The sequence below is a fragment of the Tinamus guttatus genome, unplaced genomic scaffold (genome assembly GCF_059628265.1).
Source record: "Tinamus guttatus ecotype Peru unplaced genomic scaffold, ASM5962826v1 Tinamus_guttatus_pri_ptg000535l, whole genome shotgun sequence".
Lineage (NCBI taxonomy): Eukaryota > Metazoa > Chordata > Aves > Tinamiformes > Tinamidae > Tinamus > Tinamus guttatus.
In genome coordinates this window covers 413,908-440,961 of record NW_028289069.1, presented here as the reverse complement: position 1 = coordinate 440,961, position 27,054 = coordinate 413,908, and the positions used below count along the sequence as shown (strand labels likewise).

General features: G+C 35.7%; 1 protein-coding gene across 1 annotated transcript; it reads right to left on the bottom strand.

The window, feature by feature from the left end:
* Window positions 1-1,418: 1,418 nt before the first annotated feature.
* ZPBP (zona pellucida binding protein) lies at window positions 1,419-25,989 on the bottom strand. The gene is made up of 8 exons (XM_088534095.1): window positions 25,884-25,989; window positions 20,805-20,885; window positions 18,043-18,168; window positions 12,822-12,971; window positions 10,982-11,200; window positions 8,838-8,914; window positions 6,510-6,687; window positions 1,419-1,623 (listed from the first exon to the last, which is right to left on the bottom strand). The coding sequence occupies exons 1-8, from the start codon at window positions 25,987-25,989 to the stop codon at window positions 1,523-1,525; spliced, it is 1,038 nt and encodes a 345-aa protein (XP_088390221.1). The 3' UTR covers window positions 1,419-1,522.
* Window positions 25,990-27,054: the final 1,065 nt, after the last annotated feature.

Here is a 27,054-nt window from a genome sequence, read left to right as displayed (position 1 = left end):
GATTCCAATTAAGTAGAGATGAATTTCTTAACTAGCTGCTAAACCTTCTTGTCTCAAAATGTCCTTTCCCAGCTATTTATCTTCAACTGTCATTTGATACAAATAACAATTTTATATTTTCTTATAAATAGTTATGTTGTTTATAGTGAAGTTCAAGAAATAAATAGTATCACTGTCTAGAAAATAATTCTTATCCTTTTATTTTAGATGCCTTATTACATATTTTATATAAAAATTACTGCTGTTCCTTCAAACTGCAAAAAGCAAGCTAAGACAGTGTGTTTTCATTTTCTGCATCCTTCACATCAAAGTACATTATATTTGGAGTTTCACTCATATAAGCCGCGTATTAATGAGCTGCTTTTAGTACAGAATTTTAGGTGATGTGCAATAACAGTAGTTTAAAACTACGTCTTGGAACTAGCACAGTATTTCTATTTTTTTTTCCCGAGAACATAGCTGCTTAAGAATATATTTAAACCTGTGGTCCATATTTATGCTTCTGAAGACTAGAAGAACTAAACACCACAAGCCTCCCCCTTTTTTTTTTTTTCAAACAAGACATATACAAGACATACAGGTAAAACTGGCTTTCCTGTCTAGCTCATTTTCATACAACTAAAGGGAAAGAGATAAACTCTGTAATCTTTTATTAAAACAGTACAATTTTCATAGGGTAGAATAGATAGAATTGGAGGGTGGGTCCTGTTACTGAATGTCAACTTAAATGAGGCTACTAATGAAAGAGAAGGGAAAGGGAGGCATCAAACCACCGCTTAGGAATCCTTGTCAAAGATTTTACAAATTAAAAAGTACAAGTGTCATAATACCAATATAAGTTGTATTTTATTTGTTTGTTTTTGTTTTATTATTTTGTTTTCATCAAGTAAAAGCCAAAGAGTGTTATGGTCAGCCGGATACCTTTAAGGGTGGAACAGGGGATGATTAAAGTGAAATTCTACATTCTATGAAAAGAAGTTACCTATTGGTTATAGGCGAAACGATAAAGCATCACTATACTGATAGTGATGTTATAATTCCTCATGGAAGAAAATTCAAGATGTTATTGCATTTGGGGCTAAAATGCAAAATTCATGACTTCTCAGTGTCAGATGCAGACCCCGAACTGTTCATTGCAACAGTCTAAGGCAGAGTAGACAGGCAGTTGAAAATGACAGCATAGAGTCATTACAATAGTCCATGTAGAAAATAGCTGTGGCCTATAAGCAAAGGACTAAGAAGAGGAGTACATATGCAAAATACTTATACTTCATTTTCTTTTTTTTTTATTTAGTTAATTGTCTCTACTGCTATTAACCTAGCATATAATATAAATGCCTCAAAAATGAAGTAGTCCCAAGGGATATGACCAAGCGTATTTTACCAATGTGCTGATGTATAATTAGCTCTCAAAAAACAAATCTATGCCATTGATGTAACTAAAACAAACTCTACACATTTAAAAATGTTTATTAATGTTATCATGTTAAAATACATCTGAGCTCCTGCAAGAGTGCAAATATTACAACTGTTGACACTTTGTTGCTCCGTATATGAAACTGTTGTTGCATGGACGACAGTGAGTTCTGTCACTGGGATTGTATGATCCTGGGCTGCAGACAACTTCGGGCAAGAAAAAAAAAAAGGTGATATTTAAATGATATTGATAAAAGAATTACTTGAAGAATTGCAAAGAATTACACTGGAAATGTTTGGAATGTACTTTTATTTGGAAAACAAAAACTGATTTTTTCCATCATTCTGTCACTGATGATGAAAAAGATTTATATATTTTATACATCTACATTTATTTTATAATACTGCATTTTTTCTTCAGCACTTACCACTGCATCTACTTTTTCCACCAGTGAAACCTTGAAATGGTTGATATGTGATAATGTTTTAATGAAAACTACTGTAGCTGCTTGTATAAATAATGGAAGATAAAGCTGAAATTTGAGGTCTGGTCATTATTAGAAAGTAGTGGACAAATAATCCATCAAGTGAGCAGAAATCAGTGTTTGTGTAGAAAGTATCTATAATCAAATGTTTTTTTCCAGTTGGTTCATGTTACACCATTTGATTAAGTCCATATGGCCATCTGAGGAATGACTTGATTTTTTGTCTATAAATGAAAGACTAACTCAGCACTAGAGTCTTGGCAGAAGAAAGCAAAATTTAAGCTGTTTGATTGTTCCTATCCTGAGCCCGACTTCATTTTGGCAACTGTAACCTTTCTTTAGGAGAGATTTCATTTTTAATCAGAATTTTAAAAATTTTCCTTCCCTTTACAGAACAGTTGCCCACCTGTCTGGGGGGTTTTGCCTAGCTTAATAATGACTCCTCGTCAGTACATCAGAATTTTTAGGGAGGATTTACAATATTTTGTATGCTTTACCTTAGGTGATCCTCAGGGGCTGCCATGACCTTGTCTAGCATTATTTGCCATTGCTATTGACTCAAGAGAGTTTTAGGGGTCTTTCTTAGAAAATTTCAGAGAGCAGTCTCATATATGACATTAAGATCTTGTATTTTTAGTATATTAGCACAGGCAGATCAAGACAGCTTTACTGGAAACATAAAGCTTTACAAATGCATGTAAATCAGAGGCATTTCCCACCCTATGCATCAATCCACTTGTGCACCAGAGGAATATTTATATTATTTACTGAAAATTATAGGCACACTTCTAGTAAATCCTCCAGTATCCTTCAGTTTAACTGCAGCAAGGTAAACTTCTCTTACATTGGAATTTTAAGTTGATTGTAAGCTTATTTCCTAGTAGAATGTTATCCAGGGGAAAGCATGAAAGGAGAAGGGAATGTGAAGTGGGTGACCTGTAGCTATTCAAACAGCTCCTCAAAAAATGTCTTTAACTAGTAAAAATAACTTGTCTCCATCTTTTTTCACTGAAGGTGAACTCGTATGCATATAGCATCACTCTGAAAGTATAAACATCTTAGAAAAGTAATCTGTCTTTACAGCATATTTTATGGACTAGCCATTTCACACCTCACCAATTTAAATGAATGTAACATTCCAATTTGTTTTGCATCCTAGGAGCTAACATTGTTTTTGATTCTCTCCTGATTTTTAGGACTCCTTCAATATTGTTTTGAATAATAAATTTCCTTGTGAAGTTTCAAGTTATTACATTTTCAAAATATAATCACTTTATAGTATGAAAGAAGTGAAGAAACAAAAATTAGAACTATTACATTATCTAGTCTATTAAAAATCACCTTAGAACATGAAGCTATGCAGAATAATAAGGCAAGACCAAAAAAAAATCATAAAGCTAATGTGGGTTATGTTATCAAGTTGTGTCTCCAGACAAGTCCTATGAAACATAAGAAATTTTGCACCATATTAATGTCGTGGCTGCATCTGAACCACCCCGTCCCCCTCCCGCCCCCCCCAAAAAAAAGCAATTAAAGAATATTTTTAAAAGCAGGTGAAAACTAATATTTAAAGATTTTGTTCATGTGTGACTCCATCAGTCCTGTTAAGGAAACTTTACAGGTGGATCATATCGCACATAGCAGTTATCTAAGCATTTAATTGACTTATCCTGGAATGCTGTGCTTCATTTAATATAAAGCAGGGCTTTATAAGTAGAACACAAAAATTATGAGGAGTCATATGAAATAATTTCTAAGATGTTTGGACCAGAAGATGAGACAATAGCGCAAGCTTTAGCGCTACTTTAATATACAAGCAAAAGGGAGAAAAGAAAAGAAAAAAAAAAAGGAAAGGAAAAAACAAATGAGGACATAGTACGATATGAAAGAATGTGAGACCAGATTATGGGGACCAAATTAAAGCAAGTTCCAGTATAGAAGATTTAGAGTGGTAGATGATATGGTGAAATGGTTATCTTTAGTGCACAAACTGTGTGGCAGCAGTATGAAAGAAATGATGTGTTGAGTTTTGTGCACTAAAGAACCACAACTACTGGGATGTGATGGGAAACTAGATACTATAAGTAGTAGTAGATTGAACAGGATAGAACAGGAATAACTGAACCTGTTTTACTGTTTCAGAGGTAAAAATAGAGCAGCTGTGTATGGGAATCCTGCAGGAGATACGCATGCCCTATTTCATCTTTTCTTCTTGTTATCAATAGTCCACCTTATAACCTTCCCTTTTCATTATTGAGACCAGGAGCCTAGAAACACACTATTCAGAGCTTAATGTAATTAAACTAGAAAGTCTGAATACTATCTTTTCCAGTGTTCCAAAACAGAAATGACACATGAAAGACTATTACCTGAGGTCTGCAATAAAACCGTGGTGCTGGTTTTAGCACCACAGCCCATGCTTAGTGCTAACCTATAACTGGGGAGTAAGAAACATGTTGTAATTTTTTTCAGAAAAGAAAAAAAAAGCCAGGAATCTACAGATCAGGCTCCAAGGCTATGTAAACTTTCATGAATAAACATTTAAACAGATAAAGGTAAGCTGAAAATGATGAAGTTCCATTAGTTTTATAATAGAGATAAATGTCTAATTAATTTGAATATGATAAGGCAGCACATGCAAACATACTACATTAGAATAAAAATCAGGGAAAGAAAAGACAGTAGTGAATGAAGCTTAAAAGGGGAATTAAGGTTTGGGGGCGGATTCTTAAAGGGATTACTCTTGAGCTTACTCTTAGATTTATTAAACATTTTCACAAACAAGGTTATCAGAAGAAGTCCCAGTGAAATATGCTGACAAGATAAAATTGGGAGATGCTGTCAGTAAGGGCAAGATTTAAATCGTCAGGAAGAAACAAAGAATGAGAAAGGCCAGAATATTTGTTTAGAGAGATCTTTGAGTCACTAAGTCAGCACTAAGATCTGTTACAACCCCAGATGAACTAAAATGAATGCTATTTGTCATAGCTCTTTGGGTTGATACTGGTGTGGATGTACGACTTCTATCTAGTCCTGCAGGCAAAGGAGTGTGGCAGACGAGAAAAAAGTATTAATGTCCCCTATTAGAGCTAAGAGTAAAGTTCTATTTTATATTGAAAAGGAATACAAATTAGTTTGGAAAGGAGTAAGACTTCAGGTTTAGGTCTAGAACAGAGCTATGACTTGTGTGTGGCGGCGGGGGAGAAGGGAAAGTGCACTTCTCGATATCTTGTTTCTGTTTGGGTCAGCATAGGTATCAATGAAGTCTGGGAAATATGATTTACTTTCATGGAAAATTAAGCTAAAGAAGATCAAATACTGGTAACTATATATGTTAACTGCATGTTCTCAAACTTTTTTTTTTAAAGACTGCATAGGTTAGCAATAAAGTTATTTTAAAACATAAACAGCACTTCTTAAATTATTAAAATATAGTCATCTTGTAACATGCCTATATGGATTGCTAAAGGCTGTTGTATTAATGGGAATGAGCCTTTGCCAAAGGGAAGAAGAAAAGGAGGAAAGCCCATGGCAGAACTAGTCTGTGCGTAACAAAACTTCCGAAAAGAAAGCAGCTTTTCTGAAAGATATTTTAATCTCCCTTTCCTTGACATAATGTTCAACAACAACATACAGGTAACCTAATAAATTCTGTATGTATTTAGCCCTTCCAATGATTTGTTACATTTTGCTGCAAGGCATCAATCAGCAAATTTAGGTTTCTTCTTTTAATGAAAAATAATTGCAAAAACACAATCACATGTGGAAACATTGCCTACATTCTGCGATTTTACAGTCGTCTCACTGTTTTCTATTTCCTGTGTAATCTTAACATTTCTTTTTAATGTGTATTTTTATTCTCTAAACCATGTTTGAAATGTAATCTAATACTTTCACTATGAAAAGCTTGACTACAGATTTATTCTATGTATGTCTGTCTTCTGTTGCTCCTTTGAGACTTAAGTCTTGTGATTTAGATGGGTATTTTTTAAAATAATAATTCAATTCTTAGTATCTACAGATACTAATAATTCTTAATATCTTACTTGTTTTAATATGCAGACTGGTGTGAGTAAAATTACCATAATTTGATCCACCCTCTTTCATTTTATCCCAAATGGATCACAGATATTTACAAATTTTAACTTCCTTCTGCAAAGTTATTGTTTCATATGTGATTGTCACTTAATTCAAGACTAAAATGTGAATTTAATGTAATTTTAATTTGTTAAGTTTTTAAGAAAGCACTGCATTAGTAACCCTGCTTTTAAAAATACTAAAAACAAAAATAATTCAGCCTTGTTTGTCTCACCTGAAAAATAGCATTTCAAAGGAAAAAGACTTAAATCTGAGTGATTTTAATTTAAACTGTCCCTAGAAATTGGGGCTTTGGCTTCTAAATCAACAGGATCTTAAAAAAGATTCTCCCAAGTAGTAATAGCATCAGTAATAAGTATTGGTTACCTTGACAGACCTGACCAAACCACACTCAAATGGCCTAAACCTGTATGGCTGAACAGGTTCATGAGGCTGAAGAGCAAGTATTCAATCAGCGCAAAAGACACCTTAGTAACATTAAATACTTAGTATGATAAATTTGTCACGTACCACAACAATCTGGGCAGTCTGGATGACTTACAGGATTCATTCCATATCCTGGATAGCAGCGGTCAATCCATACCATTTGCAGAGTTCCTTCAATGTAATATATTTCAGGCAGCGGGTCAGAACTTTTCCTTGTAATTTCCGCTTGATGCTTAAAAAAATTCTCTATGAGAATTCTGGCCTAAATTGGAAGAATATAGTTTTTTTTCAAAATCTTTGTAACAAAGAAGTAAAGATACACAAAAAAAAACACCTGAGAATGTGCTTATGAGCTAGGACTGGCATAAGATTTAAATGAATCACTGCTAAAGTTTTTGATTGTAGTTGATAGCTGAATGGAAACAGCAGGACAATGTGGTATTCTTGGATACGCTATTTTTAATTTAGATAATCTCTGATCAATTAACACAATATCTTGAAATTGGTGAAGATTGTATAAATAGAATTTGAAATACAATCATGGCAATTTTGCCCACATTATACTTCTGTAGCCAAAAATCAATAGCCTTATGGCTTTCCCACCTACGTAAGTACTATTATTTAGGCCCATTTTTATTTCAAAAATAATTTCTATCTTTGTTAGCTGTCTCCATTCAATGAAAAGAAAATGCTAAGAGTTTCTTAGGACCAAGTAAACTAACGAGATTATTATATCAATCAAACGTAATAACAGTAGACTATTTCACTTACTGAATAAGATTTGCAAAATCACAGTCTGAGAAAGCAAAAACATAATTTTCAAACAGTACAGAACTAGCAGCATAAAACTACTGAAAAATTAGGATTCAAGGCTTAATAACAAGCTTAACAATACCTGTTCTATTTCCCCGCCAAAGGCAACATATGCTTTTTAAAAGTTTTTTATCTTCTCTGGATTTTGTCAGCATTTTACAAAATACTGGAATATTAAAGATACTAAGTCATAGTTAAATTAAAAATGGTGAATTATAAACTGTAAGACAGATAAAATATGTTACGAAAAAAATAGATCCATTAGCAATCTGAAAAAGTCTGTCAATAAGAACTGTAAGTTCTGTATAATCAGAGTGTTCTTCATTTGTTCAGAAGAATTTATTATATATTTTAAAAGCTAAATTGAAGAAAAGGAAAAAAGCAATGTATACGCAAATTACAAAAATGGCAAAACTGAATCTGTTTTGGCTGTATTAATTTGACCCTCTTGTCTCTATGAAAAAGATGAACTTTGATCATGAGCTTCTTCCACAAATCTGGGATTTTTTCAGTGGGCAGGATAGAAGTTGCTTAATGAATACTGAGTATTTTAGACTTCCTAGCCCCTCCAGAGGAATCCCAAAGAACGAATTAGATACCTATTATTTTTCGACAATGGGAGGGGAAGAGATAGATTATTCAAAATGGTGTTCAAAGCAAAAACTATACTGAGGAGAGAGAGCACCTAAAATTGCTGCAATATGAACGAGTTGTTTAGAGGAAATCCCCAGAAACACTGAGGTCATGATTGTTCTCTTTTCTACTTGCCTCTAGTGCCTTAATGCAGGACAATATGTTGAGGATTCACAGAATTTTCTTCTGAATGTGGGCATACAAAAAGAAAAAAAATGTATCTTTTAACCAGATATCATCTCTATGAAAATATGACCCAAAGAGAATCAAGCCCTAAACCTCCTATAGAGCGGCATGTAAAGGACTTCATCAGCATGTTTATGAAATGACACTTCTTTGTTGTGACACTTCTTTGCAGAAGTTCCTTAGCAATTTATCTTTCCTCCTCTACAAGAATTTTTCTATGAAATTCTGCCCCTTTCATACCCCTTCCTTCCTCTTTTCTTTATTTCCTCTCTTCTAGCAGCAGGTATGTCTTCCTCCTGTCCTTCCCTGCTGCTGTTTTACTTCCCTCTCTAAGAATATCCCTGTCAATTCTTCTGAATTAACAGCTAGGACATTCACCTAGAAAGGGAGAGTTTGTTTTTGGTTCACCACAGCACGTACCAAAAGTCTACAAGCAGATAAAATTTTATCAGATCAGCCATAAGACCACTTTGAAGTGATGAAAAGGCACTTTCCATTGCAAAAGAGCATGTTTAATGTCTATAAGTTAGTACATGTTCAAAGCTTTCTCACTGTCCTGCTGCTTTTCATACTTAGTATTTCACTTCAGTGTAATTAGCTCCCCACCTATTACGAACAATATCAACTGTTCTCAGTACAGGCTGATAGCATGATCTGCCTTATCCATAAAATTAATAGAAAAATAATTTTAACTGACAAAACTTTTATATCCAATAGTTCATTTCTAAATTCACTAAATACAGTGTGTTTTATGATGCTTCCTCTATCTATCTACTGTACCTTGCTTAATCTTTCAGATGTGCCACAAGTGCTTTGTTGACATGGTGTGTTGCTTTTTCCCTGGTCTAATGAAGCAACTGTAACAACATACAGTCTATTTACAGAGGAACAAAATTAATGAAGTCAACACCAAGCTTTTCTTTCTTTTTGTTTGTTTGTTTGTTTGATGATTGATTGCTTTATTACTTAAAGATTCTGGTCATCTCTGATGCAAGTTTGTTGGAATTTCTTCCACATTTCAGATTTCTGATTTGCAACAATGTTTTTTAAAAAACACATTACTTAAACTTCTATGTCTAGTTTTCAGTATACTTAAATATTTCGTGGAAGCTGACATTTAATTGTAAATTCGGATGACAAGGAAATGTATGATCTTGAAAGCTTCCCAAAGTTGTAAATATTTGAATCCTTTAAAGAGAAATACGTTACTCTCTAAAAATTCCTGCATGTCACACTGTTTTTGTACTCTAATTCAGCAAGCCAGGAACCCCCGCATTTCAAGGTTCGGGCTATTTCTGCATGAAATCTGTATTTTCTCTCAAGAACAATCAGGACAATGTCTAGTGCTCTCAAACATATCACCCTCTTATCCCACCCTGCCCCAGCAAGGCAGGGGAAATAGTACAGTTTGATAAAACAAATTACTTTAGCTACTAGTAGTTTTTCAACCTGACTAGATTCATGTGGAATGTGAACTCATCATGGATATGTCTACCAGAGCTTTCCTCCTCTCACATCTCAGTTCCTCTTATTTACCGGCTCAACCCCTTCTATTCTCATAGGAATCCCTATGAGTTACTGACCTGAAGAAAGATTGGAAGTATGGATTGAGGAAAGATATATGGTTACATTTTATTAATTAATTCATTTGCATGGGTCCATGTTCCTAATCAGTTAACAACTACAAACACATTATGGCAAGGGTCTGAGGAATAGCTAAGTAAGAGGATGTAGGTCTCCAGAACTGGTATTAGATTTAGGAACCATATATTAAAAGCAGGATTACCTGTTAATGTGTGAATTTAAGTCTTCATATTATAAGCTTTAAATGTCTCTGCAGTGGAAGTAATTCTGAAACACCAAGTACTACTTATAACTCCAAAAGTATTTTCTTAGGCATCAAACTACTAAAAAGTCTGTGTTTTACCACTGTCATGACTCAGCCTTTAAATCCATTTGAAACTCTACCTGGAGAATTTCTCCTCCTAATGCTCAAACACTGTGGGAGACATGCCTATTGGCTGAATCTCATATATTTCAATAATCCTAGAATTAACCTAACTATGCTATTAGTATTGAGACTCTACATGTATGTAAGCTCTATCTATTACAAATTCAGTCTTTAGTTTCAAGAAGTGAGGGAAACGAAGTGTGGGTGCTATACTTGAAGAAAGAGTATATTCAAATTGCCTATCTTGGTACTTAGTGACTAATATGAAATGTATAAACGTACATGCAAAATGTATAAAAAAACAGTGGCCTTTTGAGAGTTGAAAGACTTAGAAACTAAGTTCAGCAAATTATTAAAGATGTCCTTGTGTACATTCAGCCTGCCAGTTATAACATTTTGCTGTATCTTTTTGGAATTTAGATGGTTTAATAACATAAAGTATTTCAAATGAACTACCCATTGATTGGGGGTGCTTTACAGTTGCTTTCAGACCTCATTCACAGCATAAAGGAGCTGAGTCTTTCATATGGTTTCAGTGTTCAGAGGAATACTCTGAAAGAGTCTCGAAAAGAACAAAGTATCTCCCGAGACTCACTGAGATTTTCATTTAAGTATAAACCCACCCAGATATGAGGTATCCCAAAATTTTATACTTACTCCAACACACATTGTTATTTAATTTTAATTGGATAATAATTAGGCATTGAATAATGAGACATCCTGTCTTAGCCCACTGTATAGAAACTGAAACTCAGAAATAATGTAAAATGAATACTTTTGAGTAGCCCAACTTAATTTTTTGCTATTGACATGAATTTTGCATACAATATTTTTCACTTTTACAATCTTGAATCTTTGTTATTAAACAAAATGTGCACAATATTTTCTACATATATGTAGTAAGTATATTCCACTAAAATAATTTTCATTAAGTGTATTATTAAACATTCTATAAAACCAAGGTAGATTTTACCTGAGAATGTAAAGAAGATTTCATTCTGTAGACCTGCTCTCTGCATTTTTACATGATGACATTCTGACTTAATTAATGTAACTTCACAAGAAAGTTCAGCCACAAGCTTGGTTAGCAACTGAAGCAATGTTTTCTCAAAAGAAATATTGTAAATACTGTTGCAAGGGGCTGCATGATACTGAACTGTAAACTCATAATAATAATTTGGGTCAGAATAAGCTGCAGGAAAAAAAATGTAGATGATGATGAGACCCATATATAAAGTAAAAAGTAGAACGTAATTTCTGTATTTGAAAATAAAATGCCAATTTAAATTTTAATTTATAAACAAAATCTTTTTTTGCACCCCCACAGAATTTTTACTGATAGACTAATGTGTGCTGGGTCCGTTGGAAATACTTAGAGATATTTACAAGTGAACAGTTTTATTTATATCCACATGTAAGTCTTACCCTTTATTAGTGGGAATTTTTTTTTCTTTTTTAATTTTGGTACCTAAACAAGCCTAACAAATACCTATACATATTGTATAGATATGAAATTTACTTTTAAGGATAGATCAGCTATTTCACCTCTACCATGAAGCTAACTGCACACCTGAATATCTATTACAAATATACTAGCATAGCATAAAATGTGTTTTCCTACTTATTTCATAATAATCACTCTACAAACCTAAAACTGTAGATCAACAGAGTAGCAGGTTAAAGGGCAGTTAAGAAAACCGGGGTAACAGAAGGAAGAATGGAGCTCATGGGGTGGGTAGAATCATAGAAAGGAGAACATGGGGCAGGGGGGAGGCATGAAAGAATAAATTAGAAGAAACTGAACCAGATGAAAGAGAAAAATAAAGCAGCAGAACATGCAGAATATGGTACCCAGTTAAGACAGCTCATCAGATCTTATGTCTTTTTGTTGCCTCCCCCAATTCCTTTTCCTTTTTGTTGCATTTTCTGAGTTTTTTGTATATTTGTATCAAACTTGAATTTTGTATGCTAATATTTAGACTGGATCTTTGCTGAAGAATATAAGAATGCATTTTTTTGTATTTCTTTTCCATCAGAAAGAACTGTGTTTGAAAGGTACTCCTTTTTTGATTCAGTCCAGCCAGCTAATTGCTGGAAGTCAGGGTTTTTCTTTATTAGGGATTCAATGTCAAAGTCAAATTAATTTATGTCAGTGGTTAATTTAGGTCATTGTGCTCTGCTCTCAGTTTTCAAATGAGCACTAGTTTGCATTTCAAATTTAAGGTCATAGTTCCTTCTGAAGGCAGACAACAGCTTTTGCCTGGGTCTTCTACAAGAATAAAATCCCTTTTTTGATCACTTTAAAGAATAGCTAGACGTGAATAAATAATGTTACATCTTTCATTTTATCACAGATGCTTTACCTCTTTGCTAAAGGAAATGTAAACAGAAGATATAGATATTACATAATTTTGAACTCAGGAAAGAAAATCAGGTAAAAAATTAATGTGTTAATCTGTTACGAAACAAATCCATGTGGCTCTGTTACAATTAGCTTCATAAGAAAAAATACAGATTGATATGATACTAGTTTTATGTTTTTGAGGATTACTGTTCACCCAATTCATTGCATGTCATTACTTTACATTTCTTTATAAAAGAACTGTATTTACAAATTTCTCAATCAACCAGTCATCTTCGTTTAGGGCTTTGTAAACGGCATTAAAGGAATGGTCTGGTAGCAATTACTATTAGAAACAATTTATCCCAAGAAACAGAATTACTTTTTCTCTCTGTGTTATGGTAGGCCTATACATGCAGTTGTTGAATAATTTTTCAAGGCAACAACACACTTACCAAATTTAATAACTTACCATAAATAAGGTATTTCATTATAAGCTTTTTAGCGGGTTCCTCTGCTGTTAGCTTGTAAATGAGGGAACAAGTGTAAACTCCGCTCTGGTCAGCTGTGAAATGTCTCAGTATTAACGTTCCTGTTGGTGATATTTTCACACTGCTATTTTCTAGAAAATACAATAATGAAATAAATTAAGCTGGCATTATGAGAAAATGGAGAGAGAAGGGTCCAAACAGTTATTTACTTTTATACTGGGCACACCATCATAATTATGGATTCAGTTGAAGGCACAAAACTCTTAGAAACATAGAAAACTCTTTAGAAATTGTTCAGCATTATGAAAATTTGTCTTACTGCTGCTGAGCTTTTAAACATCAGGTCATTATATTTTTTTATTTGATCTCAGCTGCCTATTGTTTTCTAGAATACCTAACTATTCCCAAGAGGAGAAACCTGCCAGACACAGGGCGAAGTGGGCATATACTCTGTATAATTTACAGTCATACTGTCTAGTAACCTTTCAGTCTTCAGGAACTGCCTCTGCCAATTTGCTGCCTGCTGGTGTTTAACAAGCAGTAAACTTCAAAGTAGGAAAGTCTGGAAGTTCTAATTAAACAAGGACTCTCAGACAGACATTCAAAAATATATTTATCTATATATCAAAATGATTCACGCTTGTTTTAGATTATGATAAATAATCTTTCTGTCACAAAAGCTATGTGCTGTTAAAGAGACAAGTCTGGAAAAATATTCTTGGTTAATTCAAGGCAGAGGGTAAATGAAATCCTATTTTAAAGGACAAATTGTAAGTAGCGCTCATAATAAGTTTTTTAAAGAGAAAGAAAAGCACTGCTTGAGGTCAGCCTTTGGATGCTGCTGATGAGCTGTACAGCTGCCCCATGTAGCCTCGATGTGGGTTACACGATGTCACTTGATCAGCCCTTTCCTGGGTTGAGAAGTCCTCGGGCAGTGACAATACAGATCAGGATTTCTCAAATATGCAGCCCATCGTGCTGGCAGCTGTCAAGGGAAACCTTGGGAACCCCTGGACTAGAATCAATTATAATAGATTTCAAGGTAAAATAACCCCTTTGGTAAAGTATTTTGTGAATGGTTTGTCAGAGGCCAAAATAAAATAAAAAAGTCCCATTAACTTCCTAAGTAATTTAGACCTTTTAACATCTATGCTTTTGCACATGCACGCTATTTTTGGGTGCATTTGGAGGGAGATTCTAAGAAAGGTACTGGAAAAACAGTAGCCTAATTGAAGCTCATCATATACCTGGCAGGACAGTGTAGGACAGCTTTGTTCCTCATGAAGCTATTTAAGGTTTTTATTAATTTTATCATGGATGCAACTGTGGCTAAAAATAAAAAAGAAGGATTCAAGTGTTTCTTCTAGTCTCAGACAAAATCAAGAGTAATATTAACAAGACTGGAAGTGCAAATTGTTTTGATAAGCTTGGGATTTCATGTTAACCTAGCCTCTAAAATCAATCCTTTGATTTTACACTATCATTTGCTTTATAGATGATGAACAGGTTTTTAATCTGATTATGAACTACAGAAAATGCTAAGTCTATGAACTAGGATGTCATTTGTTCCTTTATGGTGGAATAGCTAATAGATAAGTCTTCACTGAAAACCAGCATGGATTTAAGAACTGTAGCTCAGATCTTTGGCATGTTCAACTGTCCTTCATCAGTCAGAAAAAAAAAATGTCAACTAAGTGGATTGCAGAAGCACCTTTAGGATGTATCACAAATTACAAATTTGGTCACAAACTATCATCCCTTCACAAAAAATATTCCTTCTGTGCATGTATTAGTTGAAAATGTGGATAAAAAGCAGCAACCTTCCTGCAAATGCAAGTTCCTTGATTCCTTCTCATCAAACTAGAACAAGCTGATCCCAATGTTAGCATTAGCAAATATTTTAAGATTGAAATGTTTTCTTTTCCTTTTCTGTTCTACTTCAGTGTTCAGAACACCTTCAAAAATGCTGTTTTATGCAGTGAAACTTTAAGATGCTAGACGTTAGAAGTAATTAAAGTTTTTTTTCTGCTTAGAGTGCATCTTGAAAAATGGTCATTCTCAACTAACAAAATAGCTAATATTTTAAAAACTTCAAAGTACACTTGCCGGATCTTAATACAAAGGAGCTGCTAAGCTAACTCTGAAGAAAATGACTTGCTAATTTTAAAGTTACAATGATTTAAAATTACATTTTGTGCAGTATTTAATTTTTCATTACTCTTTCCACTTCATGTAAGTTTACTTGGGATTGTCTTTGAACAAAGCTGCTTATTCAAAAAAAAGGTTTTTTAATGGCTTCAGGGGAAAAGGGTTTGCTGACTTTTTGAGTTTCTAGTGTAGTCATGATATCCTAAATATACAATTAGACAAAACTTTCAGGCAACAAAACACTTTCTTCAGATGTGCTTCCAACAAACCCACCAAAAAAGTATGAAATAATATATCATGTAAGCTTTGAAAACTTTAATTTCCTACTAATACGGGGATTCAGATAGATATTGGGATAGGTATTGGAAAACTGACTACTCATTCTGAAATCCAGACAATTTCTGTCATTTGAGTGGATTAGAACCTTGCCAAATAGAGGCCAAGTGATCATAATTTTTACAAAGCAAATCCTTCATAAGCTAGAAATTTAGATTGCTTTTTTGTCTGTTTATATTTTTGATTTTCCCTGTTGTGGTGGCTGAAATGGACATCCTCTCATTACTATTTTGTTTTAAAAAGTTACTTTATAAAACCTGTCTCATCTCTATAAAAAGTTATGTCAGAAAAGTACAACCTTTCTTCTTTTCTTGAAACATTTCTGTCCTCCTGCTGCTGTTTCTAGTATATCTAAATCTAAAGCTTCCACAGAGCCAAGAACCCCTGCCGCCCTAGGTTTTGTGCTAAGGTTGGCATAGCAACTTGGGATATTACTGCAGGAATAAATTTAAACTTGTGAAATGGAAGTGAGGTCTCTGTGGTTCTGTTCTACGTGGTTAGCACTGTCAAAACTGCACTCCAGGTAAGCAGAGGCCAACAGAGTGAAAAAAGCAACTTATTGTTAATTGTGAATCTGGAGGTTGTGTTCTGTCTGATCAGATTAAGCTCAATACTAACTAATACACATGATGATATTGCTGGTAATCTACTTGTCACACATCACAGACTGGATATCAAAATTTATCAGTTACAATACAGGGCACAAAGCTAACCATGATGCATCCATCCCCATGTGGATGGATAAGGTGACACACACCGCAGTCTTAAGTATAAGCAAAAATGCTTATACATCTTTGAAGCAAAAATACAAAAAATGCTTTTTGAGGGCTAAAACCTCATCTAAGGCTAAACCCTTATCAGACTCAGAGCAAAAACGTCGTATAATATTAGATGTTATAGAATTCGGAAATACTCTACTATGATGGATGGCATGTAAAGGATTAAGAACTAAGAATCTCTGTGGTGAATATGGTAGCAGATTGCATGACACGTAAAAGTTACTCGAAAACACAAGAGAACCAAGGATAGAACTCTGATAGGCACCAGCATTTACTGAGAGGAAAGCAAATAGGATTTGAAAACACTGCTATTGTAAGAGAATGGATGATTCATAACTTGAACTGTAAAGTAAAAGATTAAAAAGGTATAAATTTCAACATTACCATGTTGAAAAAACATTTGGAGCCAAGCTATTTTCCATGGTGTCCAACTATAGGACAAGAGGCAACAGACACAAACTGAAGCACACAAAGTTTCACCGGAAAATGACGAAGAACTTCTTTCCTGTGAGGGTGACAGAGCCGAGGAACAGGCTGCCCAGACAGGCTGTGGAGTCTCCTTCTCTGGAGATCTTCCAAACCTGCCTGGATGCCACCCTGTGCCACGTGCTCTAGGTGTCCCTGTTGGAGCAATGGGGTTGGATAGCCCCGTTAGAAACATCTTTCTGAAAAAAAAAAAATCAGCTAAAATAGCTGTGTGCAGATAAGCCATAAGCTGGATTTGGCAAGGGATGTGAAGGCCCAGCAAAAACAATTGCAGCAGAAGGAAAGCAACAAAGATGTTGACCCAGGGCAGAAAGGTATGCTATAGCCAAAGGACATGGGAAACACTGAAAGATTGAATGCCACCTTTGATTCAATCTTTCCTGGCAAGGTCTGATTTCCAGGCATATCCAAGAATGCTGAGCAATCTGCCTAACTAATGGCTTTTGTCTATTTTACAAAGTCTTGGTGTTGGAGGTCCCCAGTGACTGGAGAGGCAAATAATACATCCTCCTTCAAAGCATTAAGGGGACGATCCCGACAATTATGTCTCGGTCAGCCTCAGTCCCTGCCAGCACAGTGAAGCAAGTCCTCCTGGAAACCATTTTCAGGTGCACACATGACAAGATGGTGACTGGGAACAGGCAGCATCGATCTGTCATGGACAAATCATGCCTGACCAATATGGCCATATGGACTGGAAGAGAGGAATGCAAGGTGGGTGCAAAATGGGCTGGATGGTCACTTAGAATAGAAGTCAATGGTTCAAGCTGAAAACATGAATCACAAGTACAATTTGCAGCAATTAAGGCTAAATGTATAGCAGGCTGCATTAGCAAGACTATAGCCTGCACATCAAAAGTGATTATCCCCCCACTGCTCAGCACTCAGGAAAGCACTCCGGAACATTGTGTTAGATTTTGACTTACCAGTACTAGATAGACACTAACCAAAGTCAGCAGAAAGCCTCTGAGATCATTAAGAGGCTGGAACATGTGACAAGAGGCTAAGGAAACAAATTTTTAGCCTGGAGATTGTCTAAGGAGGGATTTGCCATCTTCCACTACCTACGGTGAGACTATGGAGCCAGACTGTTCTTAAGATGCGCACCACAAAAGGACAAGAAGTAATGATGATAAGTTGCAACAGGGGAAATTGGAAAATTATGAAACTACTGCTTGCCACATGTCCTGCTCTATCTGGTAGTCTTCAAAGATGGCACCATTCTCTACAGAGATCTGCAAATGCATTCCATTCTAGTTATCCCTTTATTCATTTCTAGCTTTGTATTTTCTTATATTGAAAGTTAATTTATATGACATATATACATTCACAAAGTATACTCAGTTAGTTCTTCTCCTTTTACATTCCCACCTTTAAAACCGTCATGCTTCTTTCTGGGAGGAGGAATGGAGGGAGAGTAGGGTTCAGAGAGCAAGCCTCAGGTATTTCTTACCTGAAAGAATATTGCCACTTGGTCCATGCCACTGGGATACTGGATCAATCAGTTCTGAGTTTCGCAGACGATTCGTAATGCACAAAATACGTGGACTGTTTTGATTCAATTTGACATAAACTTTGACTGAAAATGATTTTTTTCATCATTAGTAACATATTTATCAATGATATTCCAACAGTAAGCTATGTAAACTTCAAGATAGTAGTTCAAGGATAGTATTGATGGAGTTGTAATTTGGGGACTAGGCCTGTTATCCCTCCGCCAAAATGAAGTGTTAAATACAGAGCAGTTTTGTTTTCTCCAGGAAATCCAATTAAGAGAATTCTTTCTGGTGCCACGTTTATCTGCTTTTGTAAAGCAGATGCCACAGTGCACTGCAACATCCTCCTAAATGGAGCATGGCACCTAATATGAGAGTCTGTACAGTGCACTCGGTATTTGCTTCGAGCGGTCAGTGTTGCACTCAGTGCTGAGCTACATATTGTTTACTTCAAAAGTAATGAGATGGAAAACAAACTGAATGAAATAAATATTTATTCAGTCTTTTCCCATGGTAATAGAGGTGTGCATGCCTTTTGCATGTCTTGCATGTGATCTGTAGTATGTACAGGTACTTCTAGCTCTAGAGTTGCTTTAAAAACTGCATGATTTTTATCCTTATAATCGCTCTTCTATTATATAGGACTTTATTTCCCTCCCCGACACTCTGAAAAGCATTTGTGATCTATCATCTCAGCAATAAGTGATGCTAGATATTCACGCTCCAGTAAAGGTTACACTCAAATATGGTGCCGTGCTCTGTATCAGGCTACTGTAATGCTATTAAAAAGCTACTAGTTTAAAATACTAGTTAGTAAAACTCCTCATTTGGAGAAATTGAATCAAATCAGCAAATTACCAAAATTTACCAAATTTACCAGATTTACCACTGGCTATTTCAGATTCTCAGCAAGTGGAAAGTAGTACACATATCTGTAGTAGGAGGGGATTTATGCATGGAAAAACAACTTGCCTTTTTCCATGACAGGAACTGGTAGAAATGACAACACTTAGTCTCCTGTCTCCTCCAAATATGACTGTTTGCTTTTATTAACAAGTGAAAAGCCACTTATACTTGTGCTGCTCAGTAAGTCATATTAAGTTGCTTAGGGAGAGCACTGGCCTAGATCTAGCATTTAATAAACTTCAATAATAATAGTTATAGTTTATTAACTATAACTATAACTATCATTATAGTTGATACCAGTTTTAATAACTTTAGAATTTGGAACAGGAGATATATTCATCTCATCTAATAGTCAGCTTTTTACAGTACCAACATATGCAGAAAACAGATAATATATATTTTCAATCATACAACAATATGTCATGGAAATAAAGTGATTTACAGGGATGCTTCTTTTTTTTTCTTTGAAGCATGAACTCTACGCATTAATGCAATTGCATTTATGTGAGCAATATTCTTCTATTGTAAATCCTTCATATTTTTCCTCAAATTTACTAACCTACTGACTGTAATAATACTCTACTATGGCAAAATTCTATACATTGCCTATCTTTTCGCTTTCTTAATATAAACTACCAAGAGAAAGCTTTAAAAAACCATAACCATTTGCCATAATTGTTTCATCTGTGGACAAAATTTACTGGGTCTAAGAACCTGGACCAAAATAAGTCGAGGCATATCTTTTTTTCACTCTCCCTGCAAACAGCAGAAGTTTTAGACATAATTTGTTCATGTTCACCCTGCTGAATGAATTAACAAAAAGAGATGTGGAGCACCTGTTGCTAGTGTGCAGTATATCTATGTGGCAGGCAACAGTGCAGACACTACTTCAGGTGAAACTGACTGTTCACTGTTGTGCTGCACAGCTTCAGTAGAGAACCTCACAGATACTTGTACATTGCCTTTGGTTCTGGTGTTAATGCAAAGAGAAGAAAATTGAATCTTTCTCCATTGCAATGTAAAAAGTGTAAAAGCAATAATGTTTTTAAAAAATGGGGGGTGCTCTGCCACCTTTGTATTCTATATACTTTGAAAATGCCTTGCCAGTAAGGGCAGACAAGTACATTTCATTCTGTTTAGCTTTCAAAGAAGTACTTTCATTTCTTTTTGACATGTTTGTATTTTGGCAGAGAGAAGAGAAATGATGTTTACTATCTGCCAGAGACACAGTGCAAGGGATAAATGGGAAAGTAAAGGACTATATGTTTTGTAAATATAGCTCACCACAGGAGAAATATCACGTAGATTTTTGAGTTCATTTTCATTTATATTGTATGAAATCAAGAATTTAAAAAAAAATTAACCACCGATTTGAAACCAGATCTCCCATTTTAATAAAATGGAGCACTATGATCATGAGGCAATCATCCCCATTAAGGTGGATAGTTCTCTAACAGGAAGCTGTATCCTGAACCCGAAAGAATACCCACAGAAATTCAGTAGGGGGGGAAAAAAAAAAAACAGATTGGGATAAAGACTCTTCTCTGATGAATTCTCAGCCATATGTTTGTTTGACCACCCTGGCTGACAAATAATGTTCTGTGTTTGTGAACTGCTTTTATGTATGGATGAGTCTGAAAAAAATTACTTGTGAGGATTTTGGAGAACAAAGAACTATGTGCATTTTCTGGAATAGGACTTTGTTTCAGCCTGTAGTTTGTTCTCCAGTCTTATTCACAGATAGCCCTCATGAAACTTGCATGTTATTGTTCTCACACTCACAGGGAAAAATGAAATTTTTGAAGAAAAATACCTGGAAATCGGATAGATCCCACTATTTTTAAGCTACTGCCTTCTGGCCCTGCACTTCGTAAAAATCTCTGTGAGGACTCAACTGTTCAAAAATAAAACCATTACATTAATACAACAATTAAATTTACCTGAAAAAGGAAACATATTTTAGGTTACTCTTTACCCCTAATGAATTTGTTTTTCAAGAGATATTAAGTTAATCATCTGACTCATGTCTTACACAATGTATGATTCCCATTAATGTGACAAAAATAATGACCTGATATAGAAGAGCACTGGTATTGTGAACATCACTAAAGTTTTGCTTTAAACATATTCTTAAGCTTTACAAGAGAACATTAAATTGAGCCTATTTGATAAGCACTGTCTAAAATTGGAAAAAAAATTAATTGCATTGTTGCCATGCTGTCAATCAGCATGCTAATTTGGATAATGACCTCTAATGAATTAATGAACTTAATTTTGTTAAGCTTGTACTGTGGTTTTTATAAATGTTTGAAATTTTATACAAATGACTTTTACATAAAAAAATATGTTAGATTAAAGAGCAATGGATGAAAACAGCTCTTGCTCATGTGATAAAAATTCTCATCTGCTTGTGATTCTTACACAGGGTGATGTTGATGAATAAAGTGCACTCATACTGGTGTAAAACATACATTTATCAAGCTGTGTGCTAACATAGTAACTAAGCTGAAACTGATTGTTAAATAAGCAGTTGATTTACTGATTAAAAGGAAGTCTTTGCATGATCTGCTCAGTATGAAAAGCAGTTAAGTCTCATATTTCTACTTCAAAGACTAAGCCTTCATATTCTCTAGCAGGTTAGTAAACCTGTAGTAGGATTGCCCCAGGGAGTTTTACAAATGGTCACAGCAATACTGGCATATGGCCTTAGGATAGTTTAAAAAAAAAATGTATTGCATCAAAAACACTGTCAAATCAAAATAATCAACTACAGAGAAATGTTACTGCCATTTTAATTCACGTTTCTTCTATTTTAAATAGAGATTAATTTTTTTTTCTTTTCAAAGCTTTGTAAGACATAAAACACTTCTGAAATAAAACTGAAGTATCTTTCAGCTGGGCATTCTAGTTCAGTTAGAGGTAGGTCTGTTTTACAGGTGATATAGAACTAAAGCCAGCAGAAAGCCAACTGCTCAGCATTCTGCATTCTTTGTCTCCACCTCCTGTTTGGAAAGAACATGAGTTATCATGAGGTATGACATGTTTGTGATTTCTCCTTCTTTCAGGGAATCTGGAAAAGAAAGCAATTAATAAAGAATAAAGAAAGCATTTATTACAAAGAGCAGCAATAATAATAATAATAATAGTAATGACTGTATCGTTAGTAGCAATTATTTTCTGAAGATGGTCCAAACATTCATGTGACACCAGATCAATGCTTGTTGCTAAATTCACTTCAATGTTGACAAAGTAAGAGCCACAACAAATACTCTGGTAAACTGATCTTAGAGTGAGGCATTTGTTGAGGTCACAGGAGATCTGGGTTCAAGTCCCAGCTTTGCTTGAATTTATCTTGATTTGAGAAATGATGGGAAACTTCAGTTCGCCTGATCTAATATACAACTGGCACTCATACGTCTCTACCTTACAGTGTTGCTACAAAAAAGAGAAGCAAGGCAGATCCTCCAGCGTTCAGAACAAGATAATCAAGGTAGGATAAAAAGAGCTGTCTACACATGTCATTTCAGAATGCAAGCAGAACACTCTATTCAAAATATTTAGGCAGGAGGAAAAAATAACACCTCACTTGGGAACAAATTCTGAGAGAAGATAATCGCAGAAGCAGTCTCATGTATGATGGATTTCTGTGATTAAGGCTTTAATTTACTTTGCAGTGCTTGCTTTACTGTGTGCCACTTCTACAACTTTGTTTGAGGAGTACAATTTTTCAAGTAACATCATTCTCCCTAAAGACCTTCCACACGCTTTGGAGGTTGTTTTAGGGTGTGTTTTATGCTATTTTTTAATTAGCATAGATTAAAATTTTCTTAGCATAATATTCACACTATCTTCTAGATTTCTGCTGCATTGATAAAAACAAAAGTATGTTTTCACTTAAATTTAGGGCCCAAAAGAACATAGTCCATTGACAAAAATCTGCATATCTGTTCAATTAAAGTATTTAAATTTATATGAATATATAAATCCTACTTGAGAAATCCTACACTTCTAAATCCCTTTTGCCGCTATTATCCATCCACATGATCAGTAAATATTTTTTATGGACTACTAGGTTGATTTATGTATCATAATTGGAAATGAAAAAGATTACCCACCAAAAAAGTTAAAATCAGGGGGAAAATGAAAACATCCATCTCAAACAGACAGGAAGGTCTTCAAAGTTTATAGAAAGAGAGAAATGTACCTAGAAAAGGGACATATGCGAGCGCAAACTGACATATGTGAGAGGAGGTATAAACTGTTTATGGGATGTTAGGGGGTATTTAATTGGTGCAAACAGGAAACATTCTTTTTTTACAATAATAATTTAAACCTAAAGATGGAGCTCTTGAACTATTTAATATACAAAGAACTAGAAAAAGTGGAACAATATAGTTAGTGAAGATATATAAGGTTTTGGATTATTCTTTGATATTTTCAATGACTGTGCATTTTTGATTTTGAGAAAACTTAAATGCTCGTCTTTCATTTTTATGTCCTTTGAATAGAGAGATGTTTCTGGCCATACATGAATCCCAGTCCTCATGTACTTGTTCTTCCCTCTCCTTTTATACTGACTTCTCAAGTATTTTCAAGTCTTTTTTCAGGTTTTCTACTTGAATACCTTTGCCATCCTCCTAATAACCTTGAATTGAAATGGAACTTCCTGCCTCAGTCTCTAGGGCAAATTATCTTCCAATTCTCATCCACCATTTTAAGAGCTTGTATGATGAGGTTAAACAGACCCACATTAAACATATCATAAAAGAAAATAAGAGGAAAAAATATGAAGAGATCATGGAGAACTACAAAGAAAGAGCAACAAAGGCAACAGACAAAAGACAGCAAAAGTGCTTAAACTACATTTTTAACTCATTGAATAATAATCTGTTTTTTTCTCTTCAACTTGCAGCTGCATTTAACAGGCAGCAGGGAAAATGAAGCTTCATTCCTTTTCAAGGAAAAAAGAAACCAGATTTCTGAGTTAATTCCTCAAATTAGTTTTCAAAGCAGCCCAAAGCGCTAGAACTATATTGGGTCTGGTTCCTCATTGCTTTGTACTTGATACACTTGTAAGGAAGCTGCAAGCAGCAGATGCTTCTGTAGAAGAAAACAGATGAAGAAAGATAGTTATACACTGCGAGCAGACTTAGGGAAGTCAAGGGTAGTTCAAAGTAGGCCTGATTCAAATTTCACAGTTGCCTGAAGAGACGTTCAAGACAACTTGTTCTTGCTAGAATTCAAGGGTATGCTTGCAGTGTAAACTGTCTATGCTACTTGAGGATTCATTGGGTGACTGTAAAACGTTCTGGAGTAAATTCAACAGCTTTAGTAAATTCATGCCACTAAAGCTAGCCAAAGCTTCTACAGAGAATTAAACAAAGCTCATGTATTTCTCAGGTATTCTGCCAAGAGGGGAAAAATTATCAGTCCCGAATGAGAAGTAGTGGGTGTACTGTGCCTGCACATACACCCAACAGCCTCTGCTCCTTCCTGGCCTCAGGTCTACAACAGTGCCAAGTCAATAGAACGTACCTTCCCAGATCCTGCCCCAAGTCAGAATCTGCTTAGGTTAATGTAAACTAAATCAGTATTAATTCATATGCACAATGAATTTTAAGATTCCATAAAGTTATTCTGCCATTTTATAAAATATCTTACTATGAATATCTTTGCCTTAAGAGGACCACTACATAGCAAAATCAATCATCATCTTCGAAATAATTCATCAGAAAATTAAATTTGGCTTGAAAATGGCACTGGCAGGAAATATTTTAAAAAGAGCTTTAAATAATTAAACAATCAATTTATTAATTAATAAAACAGTGTATTACTTGAATGTTCAACTGGCATAGTTTCACTTCATGTATTTAGAGACGAAAATCCTGTGAAGTGATAGGAAAATATTTAAGTTATGGTAACTGCTAAAAGTTTTTTTAATGTAATTATGTTTTGCATTATTTTTTGCAGAGAGATTTCTGCACCGAAAGAGTATATAAATAGCAATGCTACTTACTTAAAGCAGTTATTTCTGCTTAATCATGCTAATAGTCAACTGTTTTCCTATATCATAATATTTTAATTACAGCTGGCATTTCTAAGCTGACTGATGGAAGTGCAGTGCAGAAATATTTCCATTTCTATTACTAGTCTTATAAAAGTAGTAACAGGAGCAACTGAACTTCAGCTTCTTATCTGTCTCATGTTTAATGATTTGGAAAAAGTTCTGCAATACCTGAGCAGGGTTTTGCTTTCTATCCGGCCTTCACGCTTCTGGTCTGACAGCTACAGTGGCACTAACACATTTTATAAATTAAGTTTAAAAGGGACACTTTTTCCACTAATTATGCTATTTTAAAGCTACTTTAAAGCTGTCCTGTCCTTCCTGTATGTCTATTCCCTTCAGATAGCTCAGGAAAGTCAAGTCTAATTAAGACATTTTAAGTCCACACTGGGAGCAAGCAGTTTAATTATTTACTTACAGAAAAACACATGAATCTAAACTGTGACCACTAGTAAATAGCAAACAAAACTAACGAAAAATCTTATGCTTATGTTCACATGCTTTCCTTCAGTCTCCACTCAGGCCATGCGAATGACTCATAAATTGCAACAAATGCCATGCTTGGAGATGGCAATGCCTATTATATCCATTAAAGAAAACCTAAGGTAAAGGAAATACTGGGACAGCCATGGTTTAGTGAATATAGGCCAAAAACCTGCATCTAGCCCTAGCCTTCACAACCCTTTAGCTTCCTCCTCCATGTCCACACGGAAGGAGCAAACCCTGCCCACCCAGCTGCAGTGTCCACACGGACAGGTAGCTCTAGGGGCACCGTGTCGATTATGCACGAGGGCCGGTGCCCGGGCCCGGCCGCGGCAGCTCGGGTACCTGCGGCGGGTGCCTGCGGCAGGACGAGGATAAGGACGAGGGCGAGCACGAGGTAGAGGACGGGCAGGCGGCCGGCGGCGACCGTTGCCCGGCGGCGGCGCCACATCCCCCCTGGCTGAGCCGCCCGCTGCGGCGCGCGCCGCCCGGCGACGGCCGTTAACGGCCGCAACGGTCGCCGTGGCGACGAGCGCGGGCCGGGCCCGGCGCGGCCGCCTGCGGCCTTCCCTGGCGCAGCGGGCGGCGGGGCTTTCCCAGCGCGAGGCGCCGCGCAAGGCCCAGCTTTCACATCCTCAACTCCCGGGGAAACATCTGCCGCGGCCCCGGCCCTCCCTGCATGTGCACACTGCGTCCCAGCACCTCATCCCGCAGCCCGGTTCTTTCCCAGGAAAGAATTTCAGTCGCCAAAATCCTGGGGAGAGTTTTAATTGCATTTCACTGGGCAAAAATCAATGCAGATAGAAAAACACTAATAAATCCTTGGAGACACTTCCATTTTGTGCCTTAACTCTGTCCCCTGGCTTGGCCTCTCCCTGCCTTCACTTTCCAAAGCTTTCCAGGAGGAAATAAGCTGGGGGGGAAAGGTTGGTTTGCAGCACTGGATGTTATTTCTAATGTATAAACCAGGTCTACTTGGTACCTTACTTACTGAGCGTAAGGAAATGGAGACTCCAGTGTGGCATTTCGAAGGCTCATTACATGCAAAAGTCAAATCAATTTGGTCAGTTTGGTACATATCTTTTCACTAACTCAACTTTGATACATTTTGTGTGTGTGTTAAATATACGTGCTTCAGTGCAATTCGTATTTGTTGTCCAAATGTGAACAGACCAGCTTATTTTAAAATACTTCAACAAAGAGACTATGTCATTCTCAGGAAAATGGAAAGCGCCTTAATTTTGCCTCTTGTCAATGTAAGTAGCTGTAGTGTTGTTTCAAGTAGCTAGCTGTGCTCCCTTGAAGGTACGGGGGTAGCGTGGTACCCCCAAACCACCATCACATCACATTGTGAGGCGTAACGCCCCACGTTACCAAGCAACAAGGGATTCTGCCCATTTGAGAGCTCCATGCTTTTTTCATGCCCTACCTGATAAATCTCTTTTCAGGAGAGAACTCATGCTTTAAATGGTCTTGCTCTTTATGGTTTCTTTGCACTGATCTTCTGGAGGATGAC

What these genes read in the sequence shown, in the direction of transcription:
- ZPBP (XM_088534095.1), bottom strand. Translation starts at nt 25,989, where the DNA reads ATGTGGCGCCGCCGCCGGGCAACGGTCGCCGCCGGCCGCCTGCCCGTC. An exon ending in GGGATCTATCCGATTTCCAG is followed by an intron (nt 18,169 to 20,804) that starts GTATTTTTCTTC and finishes AATCATTTTCAG; the next exon opens with TCAAAGTTTATGTCAAATTG. An exon ending in AATGAAATACCTTATTTATG is followed by an intron (nt 11,201 to 12,821) that starts GTAAGTTATTAA and finishes TTTTTCCTGCAG; the next exon opens with CTTATTCTGACCCAAATTAT.